Raw genomic sequence first — 26,055 nt, 5'->3', positions numbered from 1 at the left:
TAGCTCAGATGTGGACTGCAAATCTAGCAGAATGGCCAATAGCCAGGGATGATAGGAGTTTTAGTCCAAAACATCTGGAGGGCACCAAGTTGGGAAACCTTGTGCTAAAGTATGTGTGCCAACTTCCAACACTACTAAATCTAGAATAATGCGAAATATATTTTATACTGGTGGATTTTTAAACATAAAATGCTTACTTTACAAGTTTATGGCATGTGCTTAAAAAAACTACAAATCTGCAAGCTTGTATCTTCAAGGTAGAGTATAAAGTTTCACTAAAAAGCACAAATATAGCAGAAAAAAATGTGTGAATGTCTGCTATAGCCTTATTTTGTTTACGTTTTTCAAAGTTTTGCCACAAATTGTGTCAATTGAAATCTGTTCATCTCTGTAAAAAACAGGAATGTATAAGAAAACTGCATGCAGCTGGTTATTTAGAATTCTAGGTAACCCACCCCAATGTAACAAATCTTTGTATCTCTGGTATGTGTTCCAAAATCTAGTCATTTCCCCCATAGTAGTCTTTACTTACTTACTTACTTACTTACTTACTTACTTATTTTGCATAGGTGGAGGGGAAAAGAAGAAAAAGACATGCAAACTGTTTTTTAAAGGAATATTTATGACACTAACCTGAAGTATCTTCAGGTGTGCTTGGTTATAAAATGGGTATCAAAACATTCAATTACACAGCATCTTATTAACAAATCCATTCATTTCCTTGGAAGAACATAATCAGACAATATACAAAGCAGGAACTTAAAATTAAAGACAGCACAAAAATATTATTTACATAAATATACAAACTTCAGTCCAGAGTGTTTTCTTGGGCTGAAGGTAGACAAGCACCATTATTTACATAAGATTACATAATTTAAACCTCAACTGTTAAAGAGACTAGTATCTCTCTCCAACGAAAGCCTGGGATTTTACAGTGGATCTATGTTTGGTTGTAATAATATTTTTTACCACACAGTGGCAGCTTTTGCATGAAAAAGGAACACAAAGCGGCATAGCTGATTGAGAATATGAACCAAAAAGATAAGGTAAGAAAATGTGAACAGCACCCTTCCACACCCCTCCCCTCAATTCACATACACAACAGGATTCAAGAGCCAAACTGTTTCTATACAGGTTAAGTCACAGCAATAAGATTCTCAACATACAAGTCAATTTGCAGAGTTCAAAATGGACAATTTGATACTCAGTTCTTCATCTTTAGGTCCCTTGAAACAACATTTCTCTTGAGTTATGTATATGATGCTGGACCATCATATACCCTATATATGATAAAAGGGCACTGGTAATCCTTTGCTTAACACGAGCTGTTATCTGTAGGTACATTTGTGCAGAGATGAGAGGAAAAAGGAGTCCAGATCTTGATTGGAGGCTACAGTCTTCATCCTAGAACTCACTACTTTGAAGAATTATAAATCCAGTTCACTAACAGAACTGATGCACCCATGCACTTTCCCTCGGGTATTCAGAACAATGAACATGCTCTGAGTGAAGATCAAGCCTTAAAACATGTAAAATAATTTATCTTTCTGCCCCACAGCCTGAATAATATTCTGTGTAAATTAAATATATGATAATACATTATCCAAAATTCACATAGGTCATATTGGAAATTTACAGCCTCCAGAAGCTCAAATATATCCCAAAAGAATCAATCTACTTCTCACCTCATCACCCCTATTTTTGGTTGGACAAGGTAATGATTGTTTCAGCTGGGGGGTGGGATAAATTGGCAACTATTTCAACTCAAACACAGTGTGTTAATACAAGTCAATTGTGTTCATGATACAAGACTGATAGGTTTTTTAAAAAGCAAATTCTTTCAGTTTCAGGGAGAGGATTAAATGTTTTAACACTCTGTGAAGCCATTTCTAAACTTTATCTTGGGAACAGTTAGGATGTTGTCCTGCATTGGCAAAGTTTACTGGGAAATAAGCATACTACAGCTCACATTTTGAACAGCACTAGTTAGTAAGCTATATAGCTCCTTGTACTACATTATACAAAAAGATGCTATACTATGACTGGTGTTATTATAGCAAGATGTATTAACACACAAGCCTTGGTCAGAGAAGCAATCTTAACTAGGTTTGCTGCAATTTCAGTGACGTCAAGCTGGCCTTATCTAAAATATTTATCCAAATGGTTTTATATTCATGCATAGGTGCTAGAAACAGGAACCAAAAAGCCAAGGAAGGTCTCTTCATGTACAATAATCTTATCTGGAGTTTGGCATTGAACACTGCACACCCTTTTTCAAATGTTTCTAGCACCAAACTTTGCTATTCTCTCTCCCCTTCTCTAGTTTATTTCGTGGCTACTCAATACATATACCCAAGTTAGAATTTATGGCATTCTGGGTACTGGAAGTCATATAGCCCTCTTGACTTAACCATTTTTGAGAGACAATCTACAGGCAGAGATATTAAAAATTGTGGACTATACCACTTCAGACTGCAGCTGTGGTGGTAGCTATTAATTTTTGAATGATCTCTTGTGTGAAAAACTCCCTGTATTTAATAAAAGAGCACATCAGGAAGAACGCTTTATACTGTACATGGCTTTTCACCAGTGTGCTGGTTTACTACACATTGGGGTGTACTGTGTGCTTGAAAACATGATTCTGTGTCTGCACTGGTACAGTCCACAATTCTGCCTCCTTTGTCTACTATTTCATTCTGCATGATGTATAGAACTGGCCAAAGTCACAGTTAAAAATAAATAAATCTATGAACATATCAAATCACAACACCCAAGAATATTAATTTTGTTCCCTGGCAAGTATCACACACACACACACACACACACACACACAGACTTGTATCACAATATTGCTTAGAAAAGAAACTCAACAGCCGTCAACTTTTCTGTCACAGCACAAGAAGTTAATGTTGTTCATCCTCAACATCTGGATGGTTAAGCCAAAAACACCTGGCTAACAGTGGCAGAAGTTGTATCATTTTTATCAACGCCACTGTGTTGGATATAAACCTCAGTGAGTTTGGCTGTCTGAATGTGCAATGAAAAGTCAGGTTCATGAGAACCATCACAGTGGCAAGAAGCTTGGAAGAACCAATTTTTCTGTTTGTTTGTTTTTTTACAAAAGATTATCGAAGTCAGGCATGCCTATTTAGTCTCACCAGCTTAATTTAGAAAATGACAGCTGCACAAGCTGAGACACACACACTCGTCAAGAGCACACAGGAAAGACAATACATGGAATACATTGTTTATAAATAAAACAGTTCATCATTCTAGCCTACAGCAAAGCTGTGACAAAAAGATGCCACCTTTGGGAGCTACAAGACCAAATTACCACCATAAAAATCAACAGGCCTTCAGTCACACTCTGAAGGACAAGATAAAATGGAAATTGTTTTGCTATAGCTGCCTTGATCAACAAGTGCAATGTTTGGGAAATGTTTCAATAAAAAAGAAAAGTTTTTTAAATCATGAACCAAGTAGAATATTGTTTTCAAATATACATCTCCTGGAAATGATAGTAGAGATACAATGGAATTCTTTTCCTTGTAGCACAAGGTGAACAAAGGCAAAAAGGATAAATTGCTGTTTAAGTTCAGAATTTGCCACTAAGCAACAAAAAGAGAGCAAGAGAGAGACTGACTGGTACCAGCCCAGCTAAGTCTTAGGCACGTCTTTCTTTCTGCCCCACACCCACCTCCCCTCCCCGCAAAAGAAGACAAGTTTCCATGGTTTTAAAATGCAAGAATTCTCAGAAATGCTATTGGAAGCATGTGACGTTTTGGAATGGAAATGATGCTCTTTTAGATTCAAGGAAGGGGTGTGGGGGGAGAATGATAAAAGTTTAAGGAAATGAAAAAGTAGCAGTATTTGAAGGGAAGAACAGATTATATCCAAGGGGGGAAAACAGGTTGGGGGTGGGTGGGAAGGTAAATTAGGTATCACCAGCAGCATTTGTGGCAAATGGCGGCAAACAATTTGTGCTTTAGTGTCCAAAGTTCAACGTCTCACTTCTGCCACTTCTCACACATGGAATCTGTGGTGTCTGCACTATCTTGGTAGCTCCACAAAAATCCCACTGCAGTCTTCATGTCGGGTATATACACAACATTGTTCAATATTGTGGCACGGGAAAGGACCAGAGGCCAACACCCAAAAATCAGTGTCTAAGTACTGGCACTTCTGCTAGAATGCAGCTTTGGCTAGGATTGCTGTGTAAGACGTCGGAAGTGAGGTAACACTTGGTTGTCAGGAAGGTAGAGGGCTAGTTCCAAAGCCACAAGTACGGTAAATTCAAATCCAATGAGATCTCTTCTGTTGAATCTGAATCTTTCTTCTAACTTCTGTAAGGACAGAAAACCAGTAAAACAGAACATGAGCTGGTTGCTACAGATTACATCAGTATTTAGTATGTTTTGCAGATGTTTAATGGTATTTTGGCCATCACCAATCTTTTTCAACCTGAGGGCCACATTCTTTTGTGTGCGACCTTTCAGGGGCCACGTGCTAGTGGTGGCTAGGGCTAGAAGTAAAGGAGAAATAAAAGCTGCTGTGGCACTATTATTATATTAGATACCTTACTTGTCCTAAGGGCAAATCCTAGAGCAGATTATGACAATTTAAAGATGCAGCATTAAAATTCAGTTTAACACTTGAAAGAGTCTGTAGGTAAGGAGGTTGTCTTTCGGATACTTGCAACCGAAGTCATTTAGGACTTTAAACAAGAATGTAAGCAACTTGAACTGGGTCTGAAAACAAACTTGCAATCTCTGCCGGTGTTTTAGAACAGGGGCTATGTGAATTCTATATGAAAACTTGGCCAGTAACCTGCTTGCTGAATTCCGAACCAGTTGAAGTTTCCACTTTGGGCAGCCCCACATTTAGCATGTTGCAACAATCCACCCTGGAAGTTACGAGACCATGGGGTACAGTGGCCATGCCATGCCAAGTCCAAAAGAGCTTCCAGGTGGTAAACCAGCCACAGCTGGAAAAAGGCACTCCGAGCCACTGAGGCTATCTAAGATAAGACTCCAGTGACAGCACTGGATCTCCCAAATTATGGTCCTGCTCCTTCCAGGTGAGCACAACCCCATCTAGAACAACCTGTCTCTCAGACTTGAAAACACGAGACACATCACACCTCTGTCTGTTCAGGATTCACCTTCAACTTGTCGTACATGTAGCCCATCACCACCTCTGAGCACTGGTCACTTCAATTGCCTCTCCTGATTCAGACACATCTGAGAGATTGAGCTGAGTATCAGTCACATGACACCTTGCTCCAAATCTCCTGATAAAAGCTCCCAATGGTTTCAGTTATGTGCTGAATAGCACAGGGAACAAGATAGAACCCTTTGGGATGCCACAGGACCACTCCCATGGCATCAAACAAGGGTCCTCTAATAACTGCATTATGGAAATGGCCTTGGAGGTAGGAGCAGAACCACTGAAGTACAGTGTCCCCAACCCTGAGTCCCTGAGCCATGGTCAATGGTATTAAAAAGCTGCCAAGAGATCAAGCAAAATGAACAGGGTTGCAACTCTTCATCTCTCCCTTGACAAGAGTAATCTATGACTCTTCCCTTTCTCCTGCAGAGTTGACATTTCAGACACATGAAAAAGGTGCAAGTTTCTATCTCCATCCCTCACTCCTGCCAATCACCCTGAAACATCTCTCCTGTCAAAACGGTACAAGCCTACTTCTGGTCTCAATGCTAAAAACCATTACATGTTTTCATTCGAAAATTATATGCATAGTTTTAGAAAACAATGTGACTTGCAAGAACCAGCATTTCCAGGGGTCTGGACACTCTTAGGATGTTATTCTGGCTATACTTACATCGATAAGGTGTTTGACCTCGTGTTTCCTGAGATCACTACTAATCTTGGCTGCAAGCAGCACACAAGCACCAGCACACAGTTTTCGGTTCTGTTTGTTGAGCTTGCCTTGCAGGACAAGCTTTTCGAAGTAAACGTAAGCCATGGACACAGTTACTGGCTCCAGGCTGCATTCCATACTCAGGTTTCGCATCTCCCTCTTTAAACTGTGGGCACAGAAAGAGGGAAAGAAAGCTAATTTTGCTTCATATAAAAAAAAAAGGTTACCACAACTTAGGAAACAAGACTCTTAATTCTTGAATTCTCATTTCTGCTTCTTGCCAGATGGTCTGTGTACACTGCAGAAGGTAGTGTATGCTTAGGAGAAGGAAGAAGAGGGCTTGTTTTTGCACACATCCATTGTGATGTGGATCAAGCAACATGATATGCATTAGGCCCCAGTAACATTTGAATTGCAAACACATGACTGCATTAATTGAAGTGTCCTCTCTGACTTTATTTGCATCTGGAGAAAGGAGAACTCATTCTAATCTTGCAGGTAGGTGTTGAGTGAGGATATGGGTACATAGCTGCCACAGTGAGAAGTTGCTTAAGACTGCAGTGTTTGTTCTTGGCTGATGTTTGAAGGCTTCGGGGTTGAGGAAAGAACATGCACGGCTCTTTATCAGTGGAAAGATGGGGTGTGTGGTGTGACCAAGTAGCGATCTTCAGGTGCCCAAAGGAGTATTAACCCAAATGGGAAGAGGAAGGAAGACACAAAATCAAGAAACCCCTCCTTCCTAGCTCAGGGGTCGGAAACGTCTTCAGCTTGAGGGGAACATACTCCTTTCTGGGCAACCTTTCAAGGGCTGGATGCGTGGACAAAAGTGAACGAGGCAATGGATGTAATGTTAGCTTTGGTTAGTTTATCCATGTGCTCACCTATGCTTCTCTGTCTTTTAGCCAGGCAAGCAAGAGGCATTATCAGAGTGATAACCTGAGGCTGTGAAGCAGAGCAGGTAAAGCGTGTGGCCTCAGGGAGAGTATCAAGGGCCAAACAGAGGCCTAAGCCTGAGGTTTTACACCCCTGATTTCAATGATCAAGAAGTCCCTATCACCTACAGAACTATTATATCACACCCCAGCAACATACACTGCTTTCTAATAGGATCTTGACAAGCTATGGTGCAAGATGTCAAGCCATGTTTATACGAGGTCATTGTGGCACACTTACTTGGGACGAAGTCCCAGTGAATGTATTGGGATACACCTGAGTAAGCCTACATAAGAGTGGTCTGAAAGTATTTTAATCATATATATTAATTACTGTTTGGGAGGAAAGAACCACGTTTCAAAGTGGTTTAGAAACACAGTAATGCACCCTCCTATCATTACCATCCCTGTTTTAATTTACCTTCTGATTTTGCTTAGCGTCAGCTTGATGTGAGGAAACTTCTCTTTAAAGGTCTCGTTCATATCCTTCTTAAGGTCCGATGGTTTCACGTATTCTATTACTGTGGTCTAAAATAAAATAAAATAAAATAAAGGAAAAGGGGTTAAAGATCCTTACACTGCCTTTACTGAAAGAGAATGAGAATAAGGATTAAGGATTCAAAGTGTCTCCATGAGAAACTAATCTACAGTAAGGGGCAAACTAGGTGGTGCTTAGAAGGCTGAATTCAGGGTCTCCCATCCCAGCTAGCTCTCTCACAACTAACAGCGCTGAACATCTTTTTTAACAAGATGCATAGCCTTCTTCTGTGACCAAGAGCCCATGAGCCTGGGTTTTTACTATTAGCCTCTGTCTTGTCAATCAGAGAGCAAGTCTTGTCTTCCACACATTATTAGGCCGGACTGCAAATGATCTCAGCAGTTGAAAGCTTAGCATTAGCCGCACCACATCTTCAGAGCAACGATGGCTTGAGATGGTATCCTGCTATGGGAAGTTCCTGCTATTAACCATCATTTGCCCTTGTACAGGATTACAGCCAAGTACTCCTGTATCTAGGCCATCGCTACAGAATCCTCGATGAGAAAACTTTAATCTCTCCGAGGACAGGTTTTCAAAGCTCTTGGGTAATCTCTTAATCCTGTAATACTTGGCACTTCAAGAGTGGTGCAGATTGGGAACTTGAACAGGTTTTCTCTACGGCTGCACGCCCTAGAGACTATTAGCAAACTCCCAAGGAGCCTAGAAGGTAATGTTAGAGGTTAACTGGAGAGTGAGGGAAGGTGGCAAATCCCTCCCTCCCATGCCTTGACCTTTTGATGCAGTGAAGCAACAGTTCACTTCGAGCCCATATAATTGGCTAGATGAAATGTGGGACTTTTGAGTTCATTAGGATTTACTTGCTGGATTAGACAAGGGCTCTGTCTAGTCTACCACCTGTTTTCCAATGGTGACCTGTCAAATAACCCTGGAAAGGTCACGAGCCACACATGATTAAGGATCCCCCAGTGTGTACCTCTAGGAACTGGAAATACTTAGCATTTGTGTTCACCTTTAATGGGTTTAAAACACTTCATACACATTCTCAGCAATCCTTGCAACAATCTTGTTATGGCAGATCACTATTATCCCTATACTGGAGATTGGGTTGAAGAAGAAACTCTGAAGAGTGGTGGCTTGCCCAAAGCCACTTGGTAAATTCACGCCAAGGTGATTCAGCAAATAAATTATATTTTAAAAAAATGATTAAAAAGAAATCAATCACCTGCTCAGCCTTGCATCGAGACAAGAATGCTGACACCACCTCCCACAACAGCTCGTGTAGACAGCTAAGTACTGAAAGCTACATTGCACTTCCAGAAGACTGGAATAAGCACCACCTCTCACTTGTATTTATAACTTGCATTACACCCCCACACAGAAAACAGGATCTATATATTTTAAATCTTGTGTGGAAGCTGCCTGAGGAATGTTTATTGATGGGTGGCTATAATTCCAAATTTAAATGAAACATGCAAAATTTGGAAAAGGAGACATTTTTATTTGTACAGGGTCATATGAAGTCAGAACCCAGGATCTGTATTACACTACGCCTACAATGCCTTATTTGTGAATTAATTTGCTCTACACCAGCTTCGTACCATGTACGATGCAAAGATGAGGACACGTTTGTGCTTCCCACAGGGCCACTGAGGATCATCCAGGAGATTGGGGTTGTACTCTGCTAACTCACCAACTTCATTTCCTAGAAGTAAAAACGAAAAGAAAAGAAATGTACTAGGAGTTCACTGGCACAGTAAAGGAGAGCTTTAAAGGGGAAAAAGAACATGCAAGAAAGCCCTTCTAAGTGGTCATCACTACATCATATGGGAACAAATTCCATAATTCAATTTTGCGCTGTGAAGAAGTGGTTTTGAGAAGGTTCATGTAACAACCAAGGAAGGTTTTAGGAAACAAAGTATTAGCATTCAAAAAGATTTATCCATGCGGATAAATGAACCCATTTATCAGAGCAGATCACTAGATGGACCAATCGCCAGCTCTACCACTTCAACCCAAAGTCTAGCTTGTTTCTGCACTATGATGAATAATAAGCCCTCTATATTCAGAAGCTCGATATGTAGAACAAACATAAAAACACACATCCGTGCATGGCAGAATTACCAATTTCACGGGGCCCAGGAATCTCAACATAAGCACTCTGCAAGATCTCGCAAGATCTCTGTGAGAACTTGCAACCCATATAAGGGAGGCTTTGGCAGGGGTGCAATGGGGCATTCCAATAAGTTTCAGTCCCCCTATCAAACTACAGTTCCCAGGATTCTTTGAGGAAAGCCATTACTGTTTGAAGTGATATTATATGGCTTTAAATATATAGGGCAGATGGGGCCTTACTGGGCACAGAATGCTGACAACTTGAGGGGAGAGCAAATGGAAACTAGATAGAATGGCATATCCTGAAAGAGGACAATCCTAGAACCCTGAACAGAAGCATTATATATTACATGGTTTTCTTACTGGTCTCACTTATATTTCTATAACTGTCTGCATCTTAAGTGGAACTGGCTTCCTAGTTTCAAATTCAAAAGGTGGCATTCATAAATTAGGACTTTTGAAACAGTTTGCAAAAGCCAAATGTTGGCGGGATAGGATATTTATTAAATGCCAGCTCAGTGTTACAGTAAAGTTGTTGGCACTCTGCCCAGATTCTTATAAGACCCATTTAAGGCACTGTCCTGATTCTCAGAAAATGTCTTGCCTGTATCCTTATGCCTACATATGGTTATGAAGCCCAAATAAATAGTTCTTTTTAGATGGTCCTGATATTTCAGTGCTGAAATTAAGCAACATCTAGGACTGAAATATTCCACTCAACCACAAGGAAATCTGATTAAACTGGTAGCATTTAAGAGCGGCTTTGTGTATATTCAGCATGCCTGAACATTTCCTGCAGGGGCATGGAAGCTGGTATCTTATCTAGGCAGAGTTTTGCTTTTTGAAATTGTTACTCTTTTGATTATAAAAATACAAGTCTGTAGCCCTTATTGAGGGACTACTGCCCTGGGAACTTCTTGGAATTATTAAATGAATAACTAAAAAAAAAAAATAATAAGATGGGAGAAATTCAGCAGATTGGTCTGTTTGTCTGACTTTGCACAAAATGGATGATGACGATGATGATAATGATAATGATAACAACAACAACAGCAACAATAACTTCTATCCCATCTTTCCTGCTGAAGGAGCCCAGTTATCCATTCTTCCTTAACAACAATTGGTTGAAAACATGCACATGAACCAGGCAGTGAGATGGGCAGAAAACTAGTTTGGACAGGCAGAATACAAGTGGAGATTGTGAGATGGGACTGTATATCTTCTGAGCAGGGACCTGTCCTTCCTGTGCTCATTATTCTAAAGTATCATGTACACTAAAGGCATTCTAATAATACTACTATTCATTACTGCTAATGCTACTAGTATTAATAACAAAGGGCCTTGAACCCTTGAAAGCTCAGAATCCTCTAACATACTCTAAATGGAATTCAAATTCTCTAAATGGAATTTATACTCTGATTCCTCCTAATCTCATTTTGGCCAATCAAAACCTATCGCTGACACTATTTCATCATCACCTTTGCCTTTTTTTAAAAAAAAACAACGTCAGCACAGAAGGACCACAGAAGGGCATAGAGGAGTCATATAGTGTTTACCAATATCTGCTGTGGAAGGTATTGTTTTGGCTGTTGCAGTTTTGTATCTTGATCCACCAGTACTCCGCAGAACGGAGGCTCGGCACACAGGGACAGGACCATGGACATCATTTTTGCGGCCAACGAGAGCGTTTGTCGGATACAAGAACTTCGCATAAGACACAACCTGCAAGACAGCCAGTCCCAATTAAAGTTAGTATAGTCACCTTAAGATTTTTGCAGGGATCTTTTGAACTCTGGACTGCAAGTTTAAAAATTCTTCTCTTGCAATTAATAGGAAGCCCCTTAGAATTAACTCTTCAGAGTTAATTCAGAGTCTATGTCTTCAGACTGTCTATCTCAGTTTAACTGCTGTGTCTTAAATGCAACCGATAGTTTGGGGAGAACCAGAGAGCTATTTAAAAAACAAATAGCTGCCATTTCCCCAGATAGCAGCTGGACCCCAATTCACTGTGTTTACAGTTAGAGTAAATCTGATGAATTGTACACACACAACACACACACACACACACACACAGACCTAATAGCTTTCATCCAGAATTCTAAAAAGGAATAGGGGAAAGGAAGACAAGAGATTACATTAATGCTCTGTTATAGTTTCAGGTTGAATTGAACTGCTGCTTTTAACATCTTTCTGGAATAACTTTCAAAATGCTCCACAAATGGATTCTCAGAACCTAATGCACCAAAGTGTTATTGCACTGGACAAATACCATATCAACTAGGCGTTCTGGTGATCAAATGAGATTTCTGGTGTGTTCTGGTGATCAAATGAGATTTCCCCGCATCTTGGGCTTTGCTTTAACTAACAGTCAGGGATGCCTCTTCAATGGGCTCTGATGGGAACATGATCCTTGGTTAATTGAACATTAACAGATCCTATCTTTTAGCTACCAAACTCGCTACACCTGCGTGGATGGGGCCTGGAGGAAGAAACAGAGTCTGGGCACAGACTTCACCAGTCTGCTGTCACCAGGGGTTTGGGACTACAACTCTCATTGGTGCTGATGGTGCTGAGTTGTAGCCCAAAACCTTTGAAGGGCACCAGGCTGACAGTTTTGCAATATCTAGATCAGTGTTTCCCAAACTTGGGTCTCCACCTGTTGGACTACAGTTCCCATCATCCCTAACTAGCAGGACGGGTGGTCAGGGATGATGGGAATTGTAGTCTAAACACAAATGGAGACCCAAGTTTGGGAAACACCGGTTTAGGTACTTCACTGGTTGTGTGGAGGAGCTTTGCGAGTTTCAAACCACATGCCGTTTCCTTTGGAGGAAACTGATACTGCTGTGAAATAACAGGATTCCTGCCATACTCAAGATGATTACTGAACATGCTCCCCATGTGGAAACCAATAATGCAAAAGTCTTCCCATCAGCCAGAGAAGCAGAAAATACTAAACAACCTTACCTATGATCACATGCAACTAACCCATTAGCCCTAATCAGTTCAATCAACCTTTACTGGCATACAAAGAAGACAAGAATATATGAATCGAAACAGAGATTTGGCATCTGCTCATAGGAGGAGATGCTTTGAGATCAAACTATACAGGCCTAGGAAGTTAAAAAAGTACCACCCAAGTCTTATGACAACGTAGTTTCATGGCATTGCTCAGATATTCAGCTACTTTCTCCAGATCTCTCCTTCAGAGCATGGGGCTCATTGGCTGTGCTGCCTGGGGCTGATGGGAGTCCAACAGCTTGTGTGGGTGCCGTGTTGGCTACCCTGGCCCAAACCGTATCAGAAGAAGTCGAAAGAGTATGTCTGAATTGCATCAAGAGAGAGCTGAAGGATCCGTGGGAGGATCTATGAGCACATGTGGGCTTAAACCACCAGGCTTGCTCTTGATTTTTGTACCCGAACTGATGAGGCCCCGCAACTTCCAAGAACAAGCAAAGAGATCCACCGTTCGCCAACGGGCTCCTTACCTTGCCATCAGCTCCTAGCTCGACCCCTTCCATTCCTAGCACCATCTCCGTAGAGACCGAAACGCCACCAGAAGGATGTCTCTGCTTCTGCCCCTCTATTCTCAGTTCACTGTTAAGGGCAGAATTGGCAAGACAGGAATTAAAGCTGTTTCTTCTCATCCTAGCTCCGTAGTAAAAAAACCCAAAAAACAAACAAAATAAAAACAAGCCAACACAGCTAGAGATTAGGAGGCCAATTCCCACGTCTTCTCTGCTGCCATAAACATTTGTTCTTAAAAGGCTCAAGACATAAAAACTCACTGAACCAGCAAAGGGGATGTAAGCAATGGCCCTGAGATCTTCCTATTTTTAAAGTAATTTAACTCGAGGGTAATTCATACTTTATTTACACACAGAGAGAGAGAGCTCGACTTTGCAAGGAATTCCCATGATTGGACACAGAATTCTGAACATATTACTGCTGGTTTTGGACGCGATCCCTGAACTGCAATTCTGGGGGTACGTGGGATTCTCAGGGAGAAGACCATGAGCTTCAACTACGTATTGCAAAATCCACATGGATGCGAATCTAGCTGTGGGAACCCATTTGCCTACTTTGTCTACTCTGTCCTTGACCCTTTTTTTAAAAAAAAAAAAATCTGCACAAAATAAATTTTCTTGTGTTTGCTAATCCATTTATAGGCTCTTTAAATCCAAAGCCAACAATGGATTGAATGTGTTCAATGATTATGTACAAATCAGTTTCAGACATAAGCAACACATCAATGACCTTGGGATTTCAGGGCTAAAAAATTCAGGCAACTCCAAGATTTGAAGAGATACCCAAACATACTGTTTATCATCTTAATGTGCACATGTATCTGAAGAAGGCATGTGTATTTAAGTCCTACTAGCTAAAAGGTAAATGTAAAGGGACCCCTGACCATTAGGTCCAGTCGTGACTGACTTGGGTTGCGGCGCTCATCTCGCTCTATAGGTCGAGGGAGCCGGCGTTTGTCCACAGACAGCTTCCGGGTCATGTGGCCAGCATGACTAAGCTGCTTCTGGCGAACCAGAGCAGCGCACGGAAACGCCGTTTACCTTCCCGCTGGAGCAGGACCTATTTATCTACTTGCACTTTGATGTGCTTTTGAACTGCTAGGTTGGCAGGAGCAGGGACTGCGTAACGGGAGCTCACCCTGTCGTGGGGATTTGAACCGCTGATCTTCTGATTGGCAAGTCCTAGGCTCTGTGGTTTAACCCACAGCGCCACCCGCGTCCCCTTACTAGCTAGGTATATAAAATATATAGAGAAATGTATTCCTTTCCTAAATTATCCATCAGGAGCTGCCAGATGACATGTTTTACAGTCTTCTGGGATTTGTAGCAGAGGTCATTGTTCCTAACTGCACTATCCGATACCTCGCTTTGTTTCAAATCCCTCACCCCACCCCTATCATTCGTCTAGTTTTCAGCAAATGCTCTTTTGAGTGACCTTGCAGTGTTCCCACCGAGCTGGAAAGAAAGTTTCCCATAGTCTATTTATGGAAGGCACATCTGTATGTCAAGTTCTGTCATAAAAATATCCGTTTCGTTCTTCAGTGTGCTATGCATATGTGCTTGAGTGACAACAGAAATCGTGTTCTGTGTTTGGCCAGGCCTGATTAAGCGTTAGATATATGCAGAGGAGAACTGGAACACTTTTATCTGTTATAAGTAGGACATGCTCAAAGAGCTGGAAAGTAAATGTCTGCTTACGCTGACACCCTTTTGAAAAACAACCCACTAGTGAAACCAAATGTGTATTTTTTAATTACAGTATTCATACACCAGTTTTTCAGGCAGAGCTCGGAAAACGATTTATATGAAATAAACGGTGAAAAGCAAACGGTAATCATGAAATAAATGGCATTGCCTTCAATGCCACCGTTCTTTATTTTGTATTTGCTTTATTTGATCTTCTTCCCAGTTTTGGTTACTTAGTTTAAATCATATTGGTGGAATTTGTATTGTTTCATACAGTGTTCACTTTAAACTGTTAAGTTAGGCTATTTGTATTGGTTTACACTGATTGTTTTTGTGCTTGTGTTGATATTATGGTTTATAATTGTTTCCAATGTGTTTAGAACCGTTGAACTTCTCGTTTCTTTGGCACATTGTGAAGCACTTTGGGCCCAGTTTTCTGGAAAAGCGGCATAAAAGCAAACCAATGATGATGTTAGAGCATCAGTAAAAACCATAGAACATAAGGAAATAGCAGGGAAACCAGGGTTCAAATCTTCACCCAGCCATGAAGCTAGCTGGGTTGCCTTGGGTCAGTCACTGTCTCTTAGGCCAACCAACCTCACAGGGATATTGCGAAGATAAAATGGAGAAGCACCATGAGTATTACCTTAAATTCCTTGGAGAAAAAGTGGGGATCCAAATGTAATAATAAACAAATAACCAATTGAAAGTTATCGGTCTGACAAAAATAACAGCTACTCACCTGATCCGAAAATTCTCCCCATAGGGCATGATAGAAAAAGCCACACACAAACTTCGTTTAGCACAAATTAATACTATCCTAAAAAGAAATACAGACAGGGTACAGTGAATCATGGGAAATATCTTGCATTCATATCTAGCCTTCCTATGTTGAGTTAGCAGAGCTCTCTGGGAGTGGCGAGAACCTAACTTTGTAACACACACACATACACAACTTAGCCATTTTCTCCTTGCTTTTTTTTAGCCCAACAGCCACATTTCGGGAAACCTTCCTTTTAAAAAAACCACAAATAAACAATATTTTCATTAAAGTTTTTCATAATACTATTTTAAAAAGGCTACCAAGAATACAAATAGAATATGAAGCCCTCTCTTAAAAGTAATCCTTAGCCCTAGCATCTCACCCAGATGTTTTCGACTACATTCTTGGTGGTTTAGTCCACAACATCTGGAGAGCATCAGGTTGGGGAAGCCTGCTTTTGAAGTAACACTACATCCGTTTTCACAGAGATTATTCCTACGTAAGAATAAAATCACCTAGGAAACTATCTTGAAAACCAAGTGCATTTTGCTCTAACTTTCCCATTAGCCATGAGTTCTCTACCAGTCCCCCAAGTACCTTCTCCAATAGGGCACAGAAATATTAACTACCTATTGGGGAGATGAGAAAGAAGCATAGGCACTGAATTCGACCTCCTTGATGGCACTGCGTAGCCCAACTCAGTTGGCTACATGGTGCTGTTGGTGTCAGATAGTTTTACTTAGGAGTAGGCCCATTGGAATTAACGAGCGCAACTAAGTTAAGTCCATTAAATTTCAGAAGATAACATCACCTTAAACTATATTCCTAATATATGGGGCTTAACAAATGGTCAACGTAAATGGACTCTCCCTTACATCTGCGAAAAGATTAATACTGATACATTGGAAAGACAAAAATATGGCTTCCTTTGATTTATTAAAACCATAGTGACTCATGAATCAACGTATACAGGAATACAATAAGTCTATCTATCTATGTGTATATTATATATTTTTGTAATCCTAATTACATTTTAATGACACTTTCTTATTGCTATTATATAATGTATTCTCTTCGTCATCTTCCTTTCCCCCCTTTCCCCTCTCTAATTTCTTCTTTATCATTTCTTCTAATCTACTGTACTGTAAAATTTTCATTATCAATATTTTTTTTTAAAAAAAAAATCTCCGTGTTTATGCAGAGTAAGATTTGTCAGTGTTTCCCAAACTTAGGTCTCCAGCTGTTTTCGGACTACAATTCCCATCATCTCTGGCCACTGGTCCTGCTAGCTAGGGATGATGGCAGTTGTAGTCCAACAACAGCTGAAGACCCAAGTTTGGGTCACACTGATTTAGATGAATGCCCCCCATAATCCCCCATTAGTAAGGTTTTCACATCAAGGTATTTTGCACCAAACATGGTCACTCGTGAACATATAGGCCACAGCTAGTGTAGAGCCATTTGCCATAATTTAACTGCAAGGTGGATTGGGATTTCTTCAGTTACAGAAAGGTTACCTGCTGTTCCTTGTGTCATACTGCCTCATGCTCTTGATGAAGTGGATCTTCTTCAAGCCTTTATGTCTTGGTGATCCAGATACGTGCTTGGTTCTACGATTTAAGAGGGTAAGGGGAAATGCGAGTAAGATCCGGGCAAAATGTAAATTAAAAGGGTAATTAAAAGGATGCACATGTCGGAGTCGGAATGAGTACACATGCAGGACTTGAGGAATTTGTCTTGGAAAAGGGTGCAGGAGGGAAAGGACTTGCAATGCATGCAACAAGAGAAGGTTAATGCTGCTTTTGAACAAGTACCTTCGCACACTGGCACATTCCACTATGTCTTCTAAAAACTCTAGAGAGCAGCGCTGGGAGATAAAACGCCTTCTGCAAAAACGCACAACACCACGAAGAGCGAACAATATTAGTTCATGGTCTCCGAGATCAGCAAGCTGTCTCAAGCACAACAGTGGCCCGGCATGCAAGCTTTCCCGAGCTGTAGCTTTCAACTTTCAGGGAACACCTTTCATACGGATCTGCTGAGGAATTTCCAAGGGTCGTTCGTAGAAACTCTGAATATTTTTGGTCATGGGTAAAAAACAACCACCAAAAAACAACCACCCACCATGCCAATGAAGGGTTCAGCTTGTATACCCATAAAGGTAAAGGTAAAGGTACCCCTGCCCGTACGGGCCAGTCTTGACAGACTCTGGGGTTGTGTGCCCATCTCACTTAAGAGGCCAGGGGCCAGCGCTGTCCGGAGACACTTCCGGGTCACGTGGCCAGCGTGACATCGCTGCTCTGGCCAGAGCCAGAGCCAGAGCCAGAGCCGCACACGGAAACGCCGTTTACCTTCCCGCTGGTAAGCGGTCCCTATTTATCTACTTGCACCCCGAGGTGCTTTCGAACTGCTAGGTTGGCAGGCGCTGGGACCGAGCAGCGGGAGCGCACCCCGCCGCAGGGATTCGAACCGCCGACCTTTCGATCGGCAAGCCCTAGGCGCTGAGGCTTTAACCCACAGCGCCACCTGCGTCCCTGTATACCCATACCCCAATCAGAAATCAGCTCAATATATTATTTTGCCTAGGCTTGCAGAGCAACTATTTACAACATGCCTGCTGTCCTCATTCCACTTCTTTTAAGGCTGGGCGAGGTGGCTATGGTAGTGTGCGAGTGAGGACCGGCTCTACCATTAGGCAGAGTGAGGTGGCCAGCAGTAGTGTGTGCTATGCGGTGGAGCACACTGCCAGTGCTGAACAGCCAGTCCAGTCAGCCCTGGCCACAGTGCTCTTCCTGGAAGCCAGGTGCTGCTGGGAGATTACTGCTCCCCCTCTTCAAACATGAGCAGGGGGAGGCTTACAGCACCCCAACTTTAGCCATACTAAAATGGTTTATTCTGGGCCTGCACTGCAACAAAAGTGTGGGTTGCCAGAACCTTCTACATGCAAGTGACTCTCCTGGTCTGAAGATGGGAATGAGGCGGGTGGATCATACAGTTTTGGACTGCAGGCTCATGCTCTGAAAATCCTCTACGTAAAAAAGAAGAGAAGACTTGCCTGCAAGAAAAACTTAGTATGAAGGTTGGAATTTCTCCCCAATAGAGATGCTGCTAGTGGATATTTTTTAATGCATCCCAATGTACCAAAAAACAAAACAAAACAAAAACGTGCATAGCAAATTATGGATAGTGCTACTCTAAATCTCTCTTGATTAATTATTAGCTGATTAAAAGTCTAAGCATTCAAAAGCAGGGTCTCCCACCTGCAGCTTAAAACTTCTGCCACTTCCTTCTGTGTAATGTGAAGCTCATCTCTATTATGGCATTCAGAGATGCAAGAAGTTTAAATGAACAGGGCAAGCAGCCTGTACACTCTGGAAACCCCAGATAACTAATGCCACCACAAAACATCTCAGCTTGCTGTGACCATCTCCTCTGTGGCTTATTTAAAATGCCAGGTAATCCTGCCTTTCCTTATCAGCTAATCCATCTTTCCTTATCAGTTAATCCAAAAATCAGGTTTTCACCACCATGTGGTGGCTTGGTCTTAACACATCCAGTTCTGGGAAACAAGCGCCAGAGGGTATATTTAATTATAGCCATCTTAAAACAGTAAATTGCAATACAATGGCAAATCCAAATTACAAACCTTCCTTCTCACATGTTCAGGACAAACCTTTCTAAAATGAAGTTATTTGTGCCTTGCAACTAACATGTCAATTGTTCTCCTCTATATAATTCACGGCACTAAATGCTGCTTGTAAACAACCATCCGTCCGTCCATCCATCCTGGAAATGGTTTATTATAACTCCCATCTTGCCTCTGCACTGAGAGTGATAGCCTCTGAATTAGCATATGAAATTACATAAAAACTAGTCTCTGGAACGAAAGCTGCAAAGGAGCTATTTCCACAATCAGTCACTGCCACCATATCCATTTGCTGTGTTCAAGTTATTAAAATCCCTTGTAACTATACTTGAAATCCATCTGTTTTGGAAAGCCTTTTGGAATGTCCTTTCTAACACTGCCCTTCTCTTAAGAACAAGCTAATGGAAATTCTGTTCCTTCAGCAGTAAAAGGGCAAAGAAAACAAATGTGTTTAACAAGTATCCTGGGAATTTGCAAAGGGATCTTCCTCTGGTGGCGGATCTTGGTAGCTTTTACTTTCTGGTAAAAATAAATAAATCCATTTCTAATTTCAATTGGTAGAGGTGGGAAGACTCAAGCCTGGGGATCTGATGTGGCCCTCCATGTCTCTCTATCTGGCCCTCGACTTTTTCCCCAGGCCACACCCCCTCATGAGCTAAACCTCTCACTGGCCTTGCTTCACACACTGCTAGAGTTGTGTGCCTGGTTAGAATGTGCCCTTGCACTCCGATAATTAGTTGCTCCGCCCACTTTTTGCTCCTGGCTCCTCCCACCTCACCCTGGCCAAAGGTTGCCTAGGAGGAAATGTGGCCTCTTCAAGCAAACAGCAACAAAATTTTCCCCCATTCTTGGGGACGACAAAATGTTGTTCAGGAACAAGCAAGCAAGTTAAGCAGCTGGAAAAATCTTAAGTTTCTCTTCAGAAATAACAGCTACCAACCTCAGCTTTTTAGTTTAGAATATAAATAAACGGAAATAGCTTGGAACAATTTTCTCGTGATAAAGCACCTCTGCTTCAGAGAAAAGGAACACAGGACACTTTTCATCACTGCACACCTCTCGCCAAGATCTCGATCAGAGCTAGAAACTACTGTATTATATCCTTGACAGCTCTGGGGGGCTCTGTTGTGAGAAGAGATTAATACGTTTAATAAGCCTAACCTAACATTTACCTAACCTTAATTAATTTCTACAACCTTGCGTACAAAATTCGCTTGGCAATTATTTTTAGCAAAGCAAGTGGAGTTGAACAAAGATGAGACACCATGGGATTTGTTCAAGGTTACAATGAGCTCTGGGCCCAAGAAAGAACTGCGGGAGACTTTCACATCAAACTCAACAACTATCAGTTGCGGTACAAATGTTGACTTTGGCTGAAACTTGGAAAGGAACGTCCGTCAAGTGTATCCAGCCCCACCAATGCTAGCTTGCATTTACTACTTTATCGGTGAATCATCTGATGAAAATGTAAGAATATAGGAAACTGGCTTATACCAAATCAGGACATTGGCCCACCCAACTCTGTATTGTGTACTGCAGGAATAGCCATTGTGGTGCCCTCCAGATACAACTGGTCTGCAACTCTCATTATCGCTGACCATTGGACATGTTAGATTGAGATGGTGGGAGTTGGGGTCAAGGAACATCTGGGATGCACCATGTGGGCTACCCCTCATCTACCTTGACTGGTGGTGAGTCTCTAGCATTTTCCCGTGCCCTACCTATAAATGCCAATAACTGAAATATGAACTGCATACAAAGCAGGTGCTTTGCTAACATACTATGACTCTTCTATCTACAGACTGCAACAAGGGTGGATAAAAATCATTGATATACTTTTTTAAAAATAATAATAATCAATTTTTAAAATTCAAAACAGATTTTTAAAAAAATTAAATTGGATTATTAAAATAAAATGCTTTTGGAGGAAAAATCTTTGTAGAGATAGTTTTCTATTTAAGTTACATTATAGTCCAAAGGCTATTCATCAGGAAATAAGGATTTGTTTAAGTTTTTCATGTGTGCTAAAACTTAGTCTTTTTAAAAATTGTTTAACCACATCAATTAACAAACATTGATACATATGCTATAATGTTATTTTAGTTAAATAATTTGTTTAAATTGTTATTAAGGAAATGATTATTTTTCTCCTTCTGATAAAGTACAGCAGAAAAGTTGTCCAAATATAAACAGTTCACTTATTAAACCTCACAATAATATCATAATTATTGGTCTATGTACTTCTAATAGTATACCGAAATCAGTAATTTTTGATAAAACTGTAAAAACTACTCTGAAAATTTATTACTGTATTCCAAAAATGAAACCTTCATCTGGTTGTAAATGTAAATATACCAGCAAGAATGAGTTTTTCTGTAAAAAAAAATGATTTAAATCAAGTCTTACTGACTAGTGATTTAAATCAATTTTATTTAAATCAAATGCATCCTGCTTGCAACCTTCTCTTTGTGAAAAACTAAACATGTAAGACCACAAAATCTCTATGCACATGGAAAATCAATTATAGTTGACTTGCAAAAATCACCTGTGTGGTTAAATTACCAATACTATTCTCGCTCTGCAATCTTACACATATAGAGATGCCCTGACAATTCAACAAAAAATGGTGTTTAAGAATGATTAGCACATCTAATATATAGATACTGTAGTATATAGACTGTACATGTAGCTTTGCAGTATCCTTTCTCCAAATGTGGGTGTTTATCCATCATCCCTGGCCCTCAATGAACTGCAGTCTTGGGAAATTTTAAAGGCATCATTTGAAAACTTACTTTTTGTCCAACAAGCCTACTTAAAAACAAAACAAAATAGTATGTTACCACACACACACACTCCATCATCTGTCATGATCTCTGTTTCACAGATAGCAATCATAATCCTCATTTTATCGACTAATGGAATTATCCCAAGAACAGGCCATATACTGGGTCAACGGTGTCAGGATTAGCTCTTGGCTTATAGTTCACTGGACTATGTCGGCTTATTTCTGACTATTTTCTCAGCAATGTTCTGTGGATTTAGGGCACAAACTCAACTGGGCTATAATAAGCTGTGCATCTGATCACTATCACCCACTGAAAGAATAGTAGTTAAGGAAACCCAAAGCCCATCGAGAAAGCTGGACAAGACCTGTCCAGCAAGCTTGCATGTTCATGCCAATGCTAAAACAACTATGCACTGATATGATTGCTTTACTACTAGGAGAAATGCTCTTAAGTTTTACCAGTTAATCCAATGATGCCACCATGACGCACCAGCTGCAGTGCGATGTAACAGCATTATGCCTAGTTGGTGGTCATTTGCTATCATAATTTGCTGGGCCAGGCTGAAGGTCCATCTCGCCCGGCATCCTGTTCTACAGAGGCCAACCAGATACCTGTAAGAAGCCTGAAGGTGGAAAATGAGTACAACGATGTTCTTCCCACCTGTGATTCCCAGGAACTGGTCTCCAAAGGCATATAGCGGAGGTAGGACATAACCCTTGTGGCTAGCCGCCATATTGCTAAATGCTTATCTAAACCACTGAGCCTCTTGGGCTTGCCAATCAGAAGGTCGGCAGTTCGAATCCCTGTGACGGGGTTAGCTCCTGTTGCTCAGTCCCAGCTTCTGCCAACCTAGCAGTTCGAAAGCACGTCAGAAAGTGCAAGTAGATAAATAGGTACCTCTCCGACAGGAATGTAAACAGCATTTACGTGCGCTGCTCTGGTTTCACCAGAGCTTAGTCATGCTGGCCACATGACCCAGGAAAACTGTCTGCGGACAAACGCTGGCTCCCTTGGCCTGTAAAGCAGATGAGTGCCGCAAACCCAGAGTCGTCTATGACTTGATATAATTGTCAAGGGTCCTTTACCTTTACCTTTTTTACAGCAGAATCCCGTCAACAACTTCCTTTGCCACTTGCACACAAGCCAAGAAGAACAAGGGTTGAACACTTTCAAAAGTCTTGCTCATGTACTTCAACCTCGGCAACTGCATTATGATGGTGTGCGGAAAAACAATCTCTCAAGGGCATCTATGGAAGGAATGTTTATAGGTAAGGGTAAAGGGACCCCTGACCATTAGGTCCAGTCGTGGCTGACTCTGGGGTTGCGGCGCTCATCTCGCTTTATTGGCCGAGGGAGCCGGCGTACAGCTTCCGGGTCATGTGGCCAGCATGACTAAACCGCTTCTGGTGAACCAGAGCAGCACACAGAAATGCCGTTTACCTTCCCACCGGAGCGGTACCTATTTATCTACTTGCACGTTGACGTGCTTTCGAACTGCTAGGTGGCAGGAGCAGGGACTGAGCAACGGGAGCTCATCCAGTCGCGGGGATTCGAATCGCCGACCTTCTGATTGGCAAGTCCTAGGCTCTGTGGTTTAACCCACAGCGCCACACCGAGAAATATTGGTCTCTTTGACTTTTATAATCTGCATGTGTCAGCTTATTTTGCATTATCAGCCCGCTTTTTTGATGCAGGGCAATGAGGTCACTCAGGCCTCCTTCCTTAGTCAGGTACTACCTTTATAAATCTAAAGGAAAAAAACAAGTTGGGAATCGTAGTATGCTCAGATCTCACCCAGTGCCAATTCCTTCCTGTAATACACACAACCAGCATGGTCAAAACCCAAAACAAAGGTGAAAAATGCTGGTACTTTTTGTTTTGTTTTGTTTTTCTTATTGGTAGCCTAGCTAGAGGCCAAGGCAACTCGTGGGAACTTGATCCCTTTGCTATGCAACAAGGGCAGGCAGTGAGCTCATTCAGAGATCAGAATTGCACACAGCTGCCCATCAATCCCCTCCAGGCATATGGATAAAAAGATACAGATTGGCTCCCCCAGGGGACGCTTTTTAGCTGGCTTTGACTACAGGGAGAATGGATTGCTGCTGTACTCACACCCACACAGCCCCCAGTGCGTGCATCTGGCTAAAATTAGTTTCCAATGCTCTTTGAAAAGTACACAAAGCACTAGTTTCAAGCACTACCTGCAATAAAAAAACAGCTACACACAGCTACTGATACGATTCTTTAGTACAGCCTGTATTTAACTTGGAAGAATGCAAAGCACCAGGTGTCCAACTTTATATATAGGGATATGCCAAGACCAACACTTCAGAAGCGGATAAAGGAATTCCACAGGACTCCTGCAATATGAAATGCAACCCCTCTATCATTGTCTGTCAGGCTTTAATATTACTGAATAAAGGGCTGCCAAAAGCAGTCATACCTAGGGACAAGTCAAAGAAATAATTAGGAATCTGGCATGGGCAAGAATGAGGCAAATGGGACAATAGGTAACACCAATAGCTGGTCCTACAAGGAAATTTTACAAGCTAGAATGGGGATCTAGGAATCAGCAGATCAGGCAGGTGTAAAGAATGTGTTTAGGAAAACACCCCCCAATTGTTTTTCTGCTATATTTATACTTATAGTTTCTGTTGTTACCAAATGTTATATTTTTATTCCTTGTTGAAAGCCATGCAGAGTACTTTGTAACAGGGCAGCTGTGATATTCTGATCCAGCTCACCTACAGCACTTGGGATTTCATGCCACAGAAGTGAATCCTAAATAGCGAGAGCTATCCAGCGTTCCAGTTCTGAATATGATTCCTTGTTAATCCTTCCCTTGCTTCGCCCCCACAAAAGCTAACTGGCCAGCTCTTTTGTAATCCAAGTTGAAAGTCATTAGGGAGATGGATCTAGCCGTCAAAGTTTCATTGGCTGCATAAACTGGCATAAGAAAATGGAATATCTCTCACCACTGGACAAAAGCATCTCCATGGAAGGTGCTGGAGAGGTTGCCTCCCTCGCTCTTTTTTGCAAGTAACTTTGAACAAACTAGCTAAGAAAGCCTGAGATTGGCTTTATTTCAACTGGAAGTATCTGTTTATCTTCCCAAATAGGCTGGTATTTTCCAGTCTGTTGGTTTAAAGAGGATATCCCCCTTCCTACTGAAATCTTCTCCGAAAGCTAGATTAGATGGGCATTTAAGCTATGACCTTGTGTTTTTAGAATATTTCGCAAGGTTTCATTAAGTTTTACATCTGTTTCAGGATATTTATCCTTGGGGAGCATATAGTAGTTACGTGGTGTAGGGAGGGATATTTATACAAAAAGGGGGTCAGCCTGCAACCAAAGCCCCTCCTCCAAACAATCACAGTGACCTACAACCACTGCAAATAAAACAAAACAAAACATCGTTGTCCCACTTTCTCTCACTAGATTTCATTGAAGTAAAACCATGTGAAAGAGTGAATCACCATCATCGTTTCATTAATGAATGAAATTTCAGCATCTCTACACGTCTGCCTTTGCTTAAGCTAATAATTCCTATTTCTATTTGTGTTGTGCTCTAAGGCTGGTTGGCACCACCATGATGCAAGATTCGAGAGACCCGGTGCCTTGTTAGCATATGAAACCTGAGACTTCCTCCAACTGAGGCACACACAGCAGATCAGATAACCTTTCTGACTTCCGCGCCACCATCTGCTGCACTGGTTAAGTCCCAGGTATTTGGATATTCAGATTCAAGTTGCATTCATAAACCTAGCAAAACTAGGAGTTATTGTGCGGTCTACCTGCTCCCCCAAATATCTTATTACAAAAAGTGATTTACCAAGATACATGCAGCATGGATACCACAGACTGCCAACAACCTGGTTTGTTTAGGGGCTTTTTTTTAAAGAGAGAAACCCCCCCTCCCATGCAAACTATGGGTCTGGGTTTAGTCATCTAAATTCAGTAAACAGAACCCCGGATGCAGCGAATCACGCAAAATTCACACAACAAAATGTACTGGCAACCAATGAGCCTGGTATGTGACAAATCACTATGTCAGAGTTCAAAGGTGTTTGCAAATGGGGATCATAGTGAGCAAAATCTGGAAAGTCGCAGAAACCTAAAATTCAACAGAAGCCATTGAGAAATTTGAGGATTCCCCACTAAGAGTTGCCAGCCAAGTCAACTGGCAGAAGCCCATCCGTGGCAAATCAATTCCAACGTACACTACT

The 26,055-nt window shown here is 41.4% G+C and overlaps 1 protein-coding gene and 1 long non-coding RNA gene across 3 annotated transcripts in view; one reads left to right on the top strand and one right to left on the bottom strand.

Moving 5' to 3' along the window:
- Positions 1–602: 602 nt before the first annotated feature.
- The window catches only part of CABLES2 (Cdk5 and Abl enzyme substrate 2), a gene marked incomplete at its 5' end in the record, with an annotated part of 49,077 nt that continues 23,624 nt past the window's right edge, over positions 603–26,055 (bottom strand). The window contains 8 exon segments of the mRNA XM_079979328.1: positions 603–4,343; positions 5,840–6,044; positions 7,232–7,338; positions 8,908–9,011; positions 10,978–11,143; positions 12,910–13,018; positions 15,377–15,454; positions 16,915–17,007. Coding sequence (XP_079835454.1) covers positions 4,203–4,343; positions 5,840–6,044; positions 7,232–7,338; positions 8,908–9,011; positions 10,978–11,143; positions 12,910–13,018; positions 15,377–15,454; positions 16,915–17,007 — 1,003 coding nt within the window. The 3' untranslated portion in view covers positions 603–4,202.
- The window catches only part of LOC307218119, a 33,664-nt gene continuing 13,661 nt past the window's right edge, over positions 6,053–26,055 (top strand). The window contains exons 1-2 of one of the 2 annotated variants that reach the window (XR_013839791.1): positions 6,053–6,376; positions 25,403–25,554. This is a non-coding gene — a long non-coding RNA (uncharacterized lncRNA). Of the gene's footprint in view, positions 6,377–22,860; positions 23,098–25,402; positions 25,555–26,055 lie in introns of those variants that run through there. The other variant, XR_013839792.1, reaches the window with a different exon arrangement.

The sequence above is a fragment of the Podarcis cretensis genome (assembly GCF_951804945.1).
Source record: "Podarcis cretensis genome assembly, chromosome: 6".
In the NCBI taxonomy this organism is placed as follows: Eukaryota; Metazoa; Chordata; class Lepidosauria; order Squamata; family Lacertidae; genus Podarcis; species Podarcis cretensis.
This window is presented reverse-complemented; position numbering and strand designations above follow the sequence as displayed.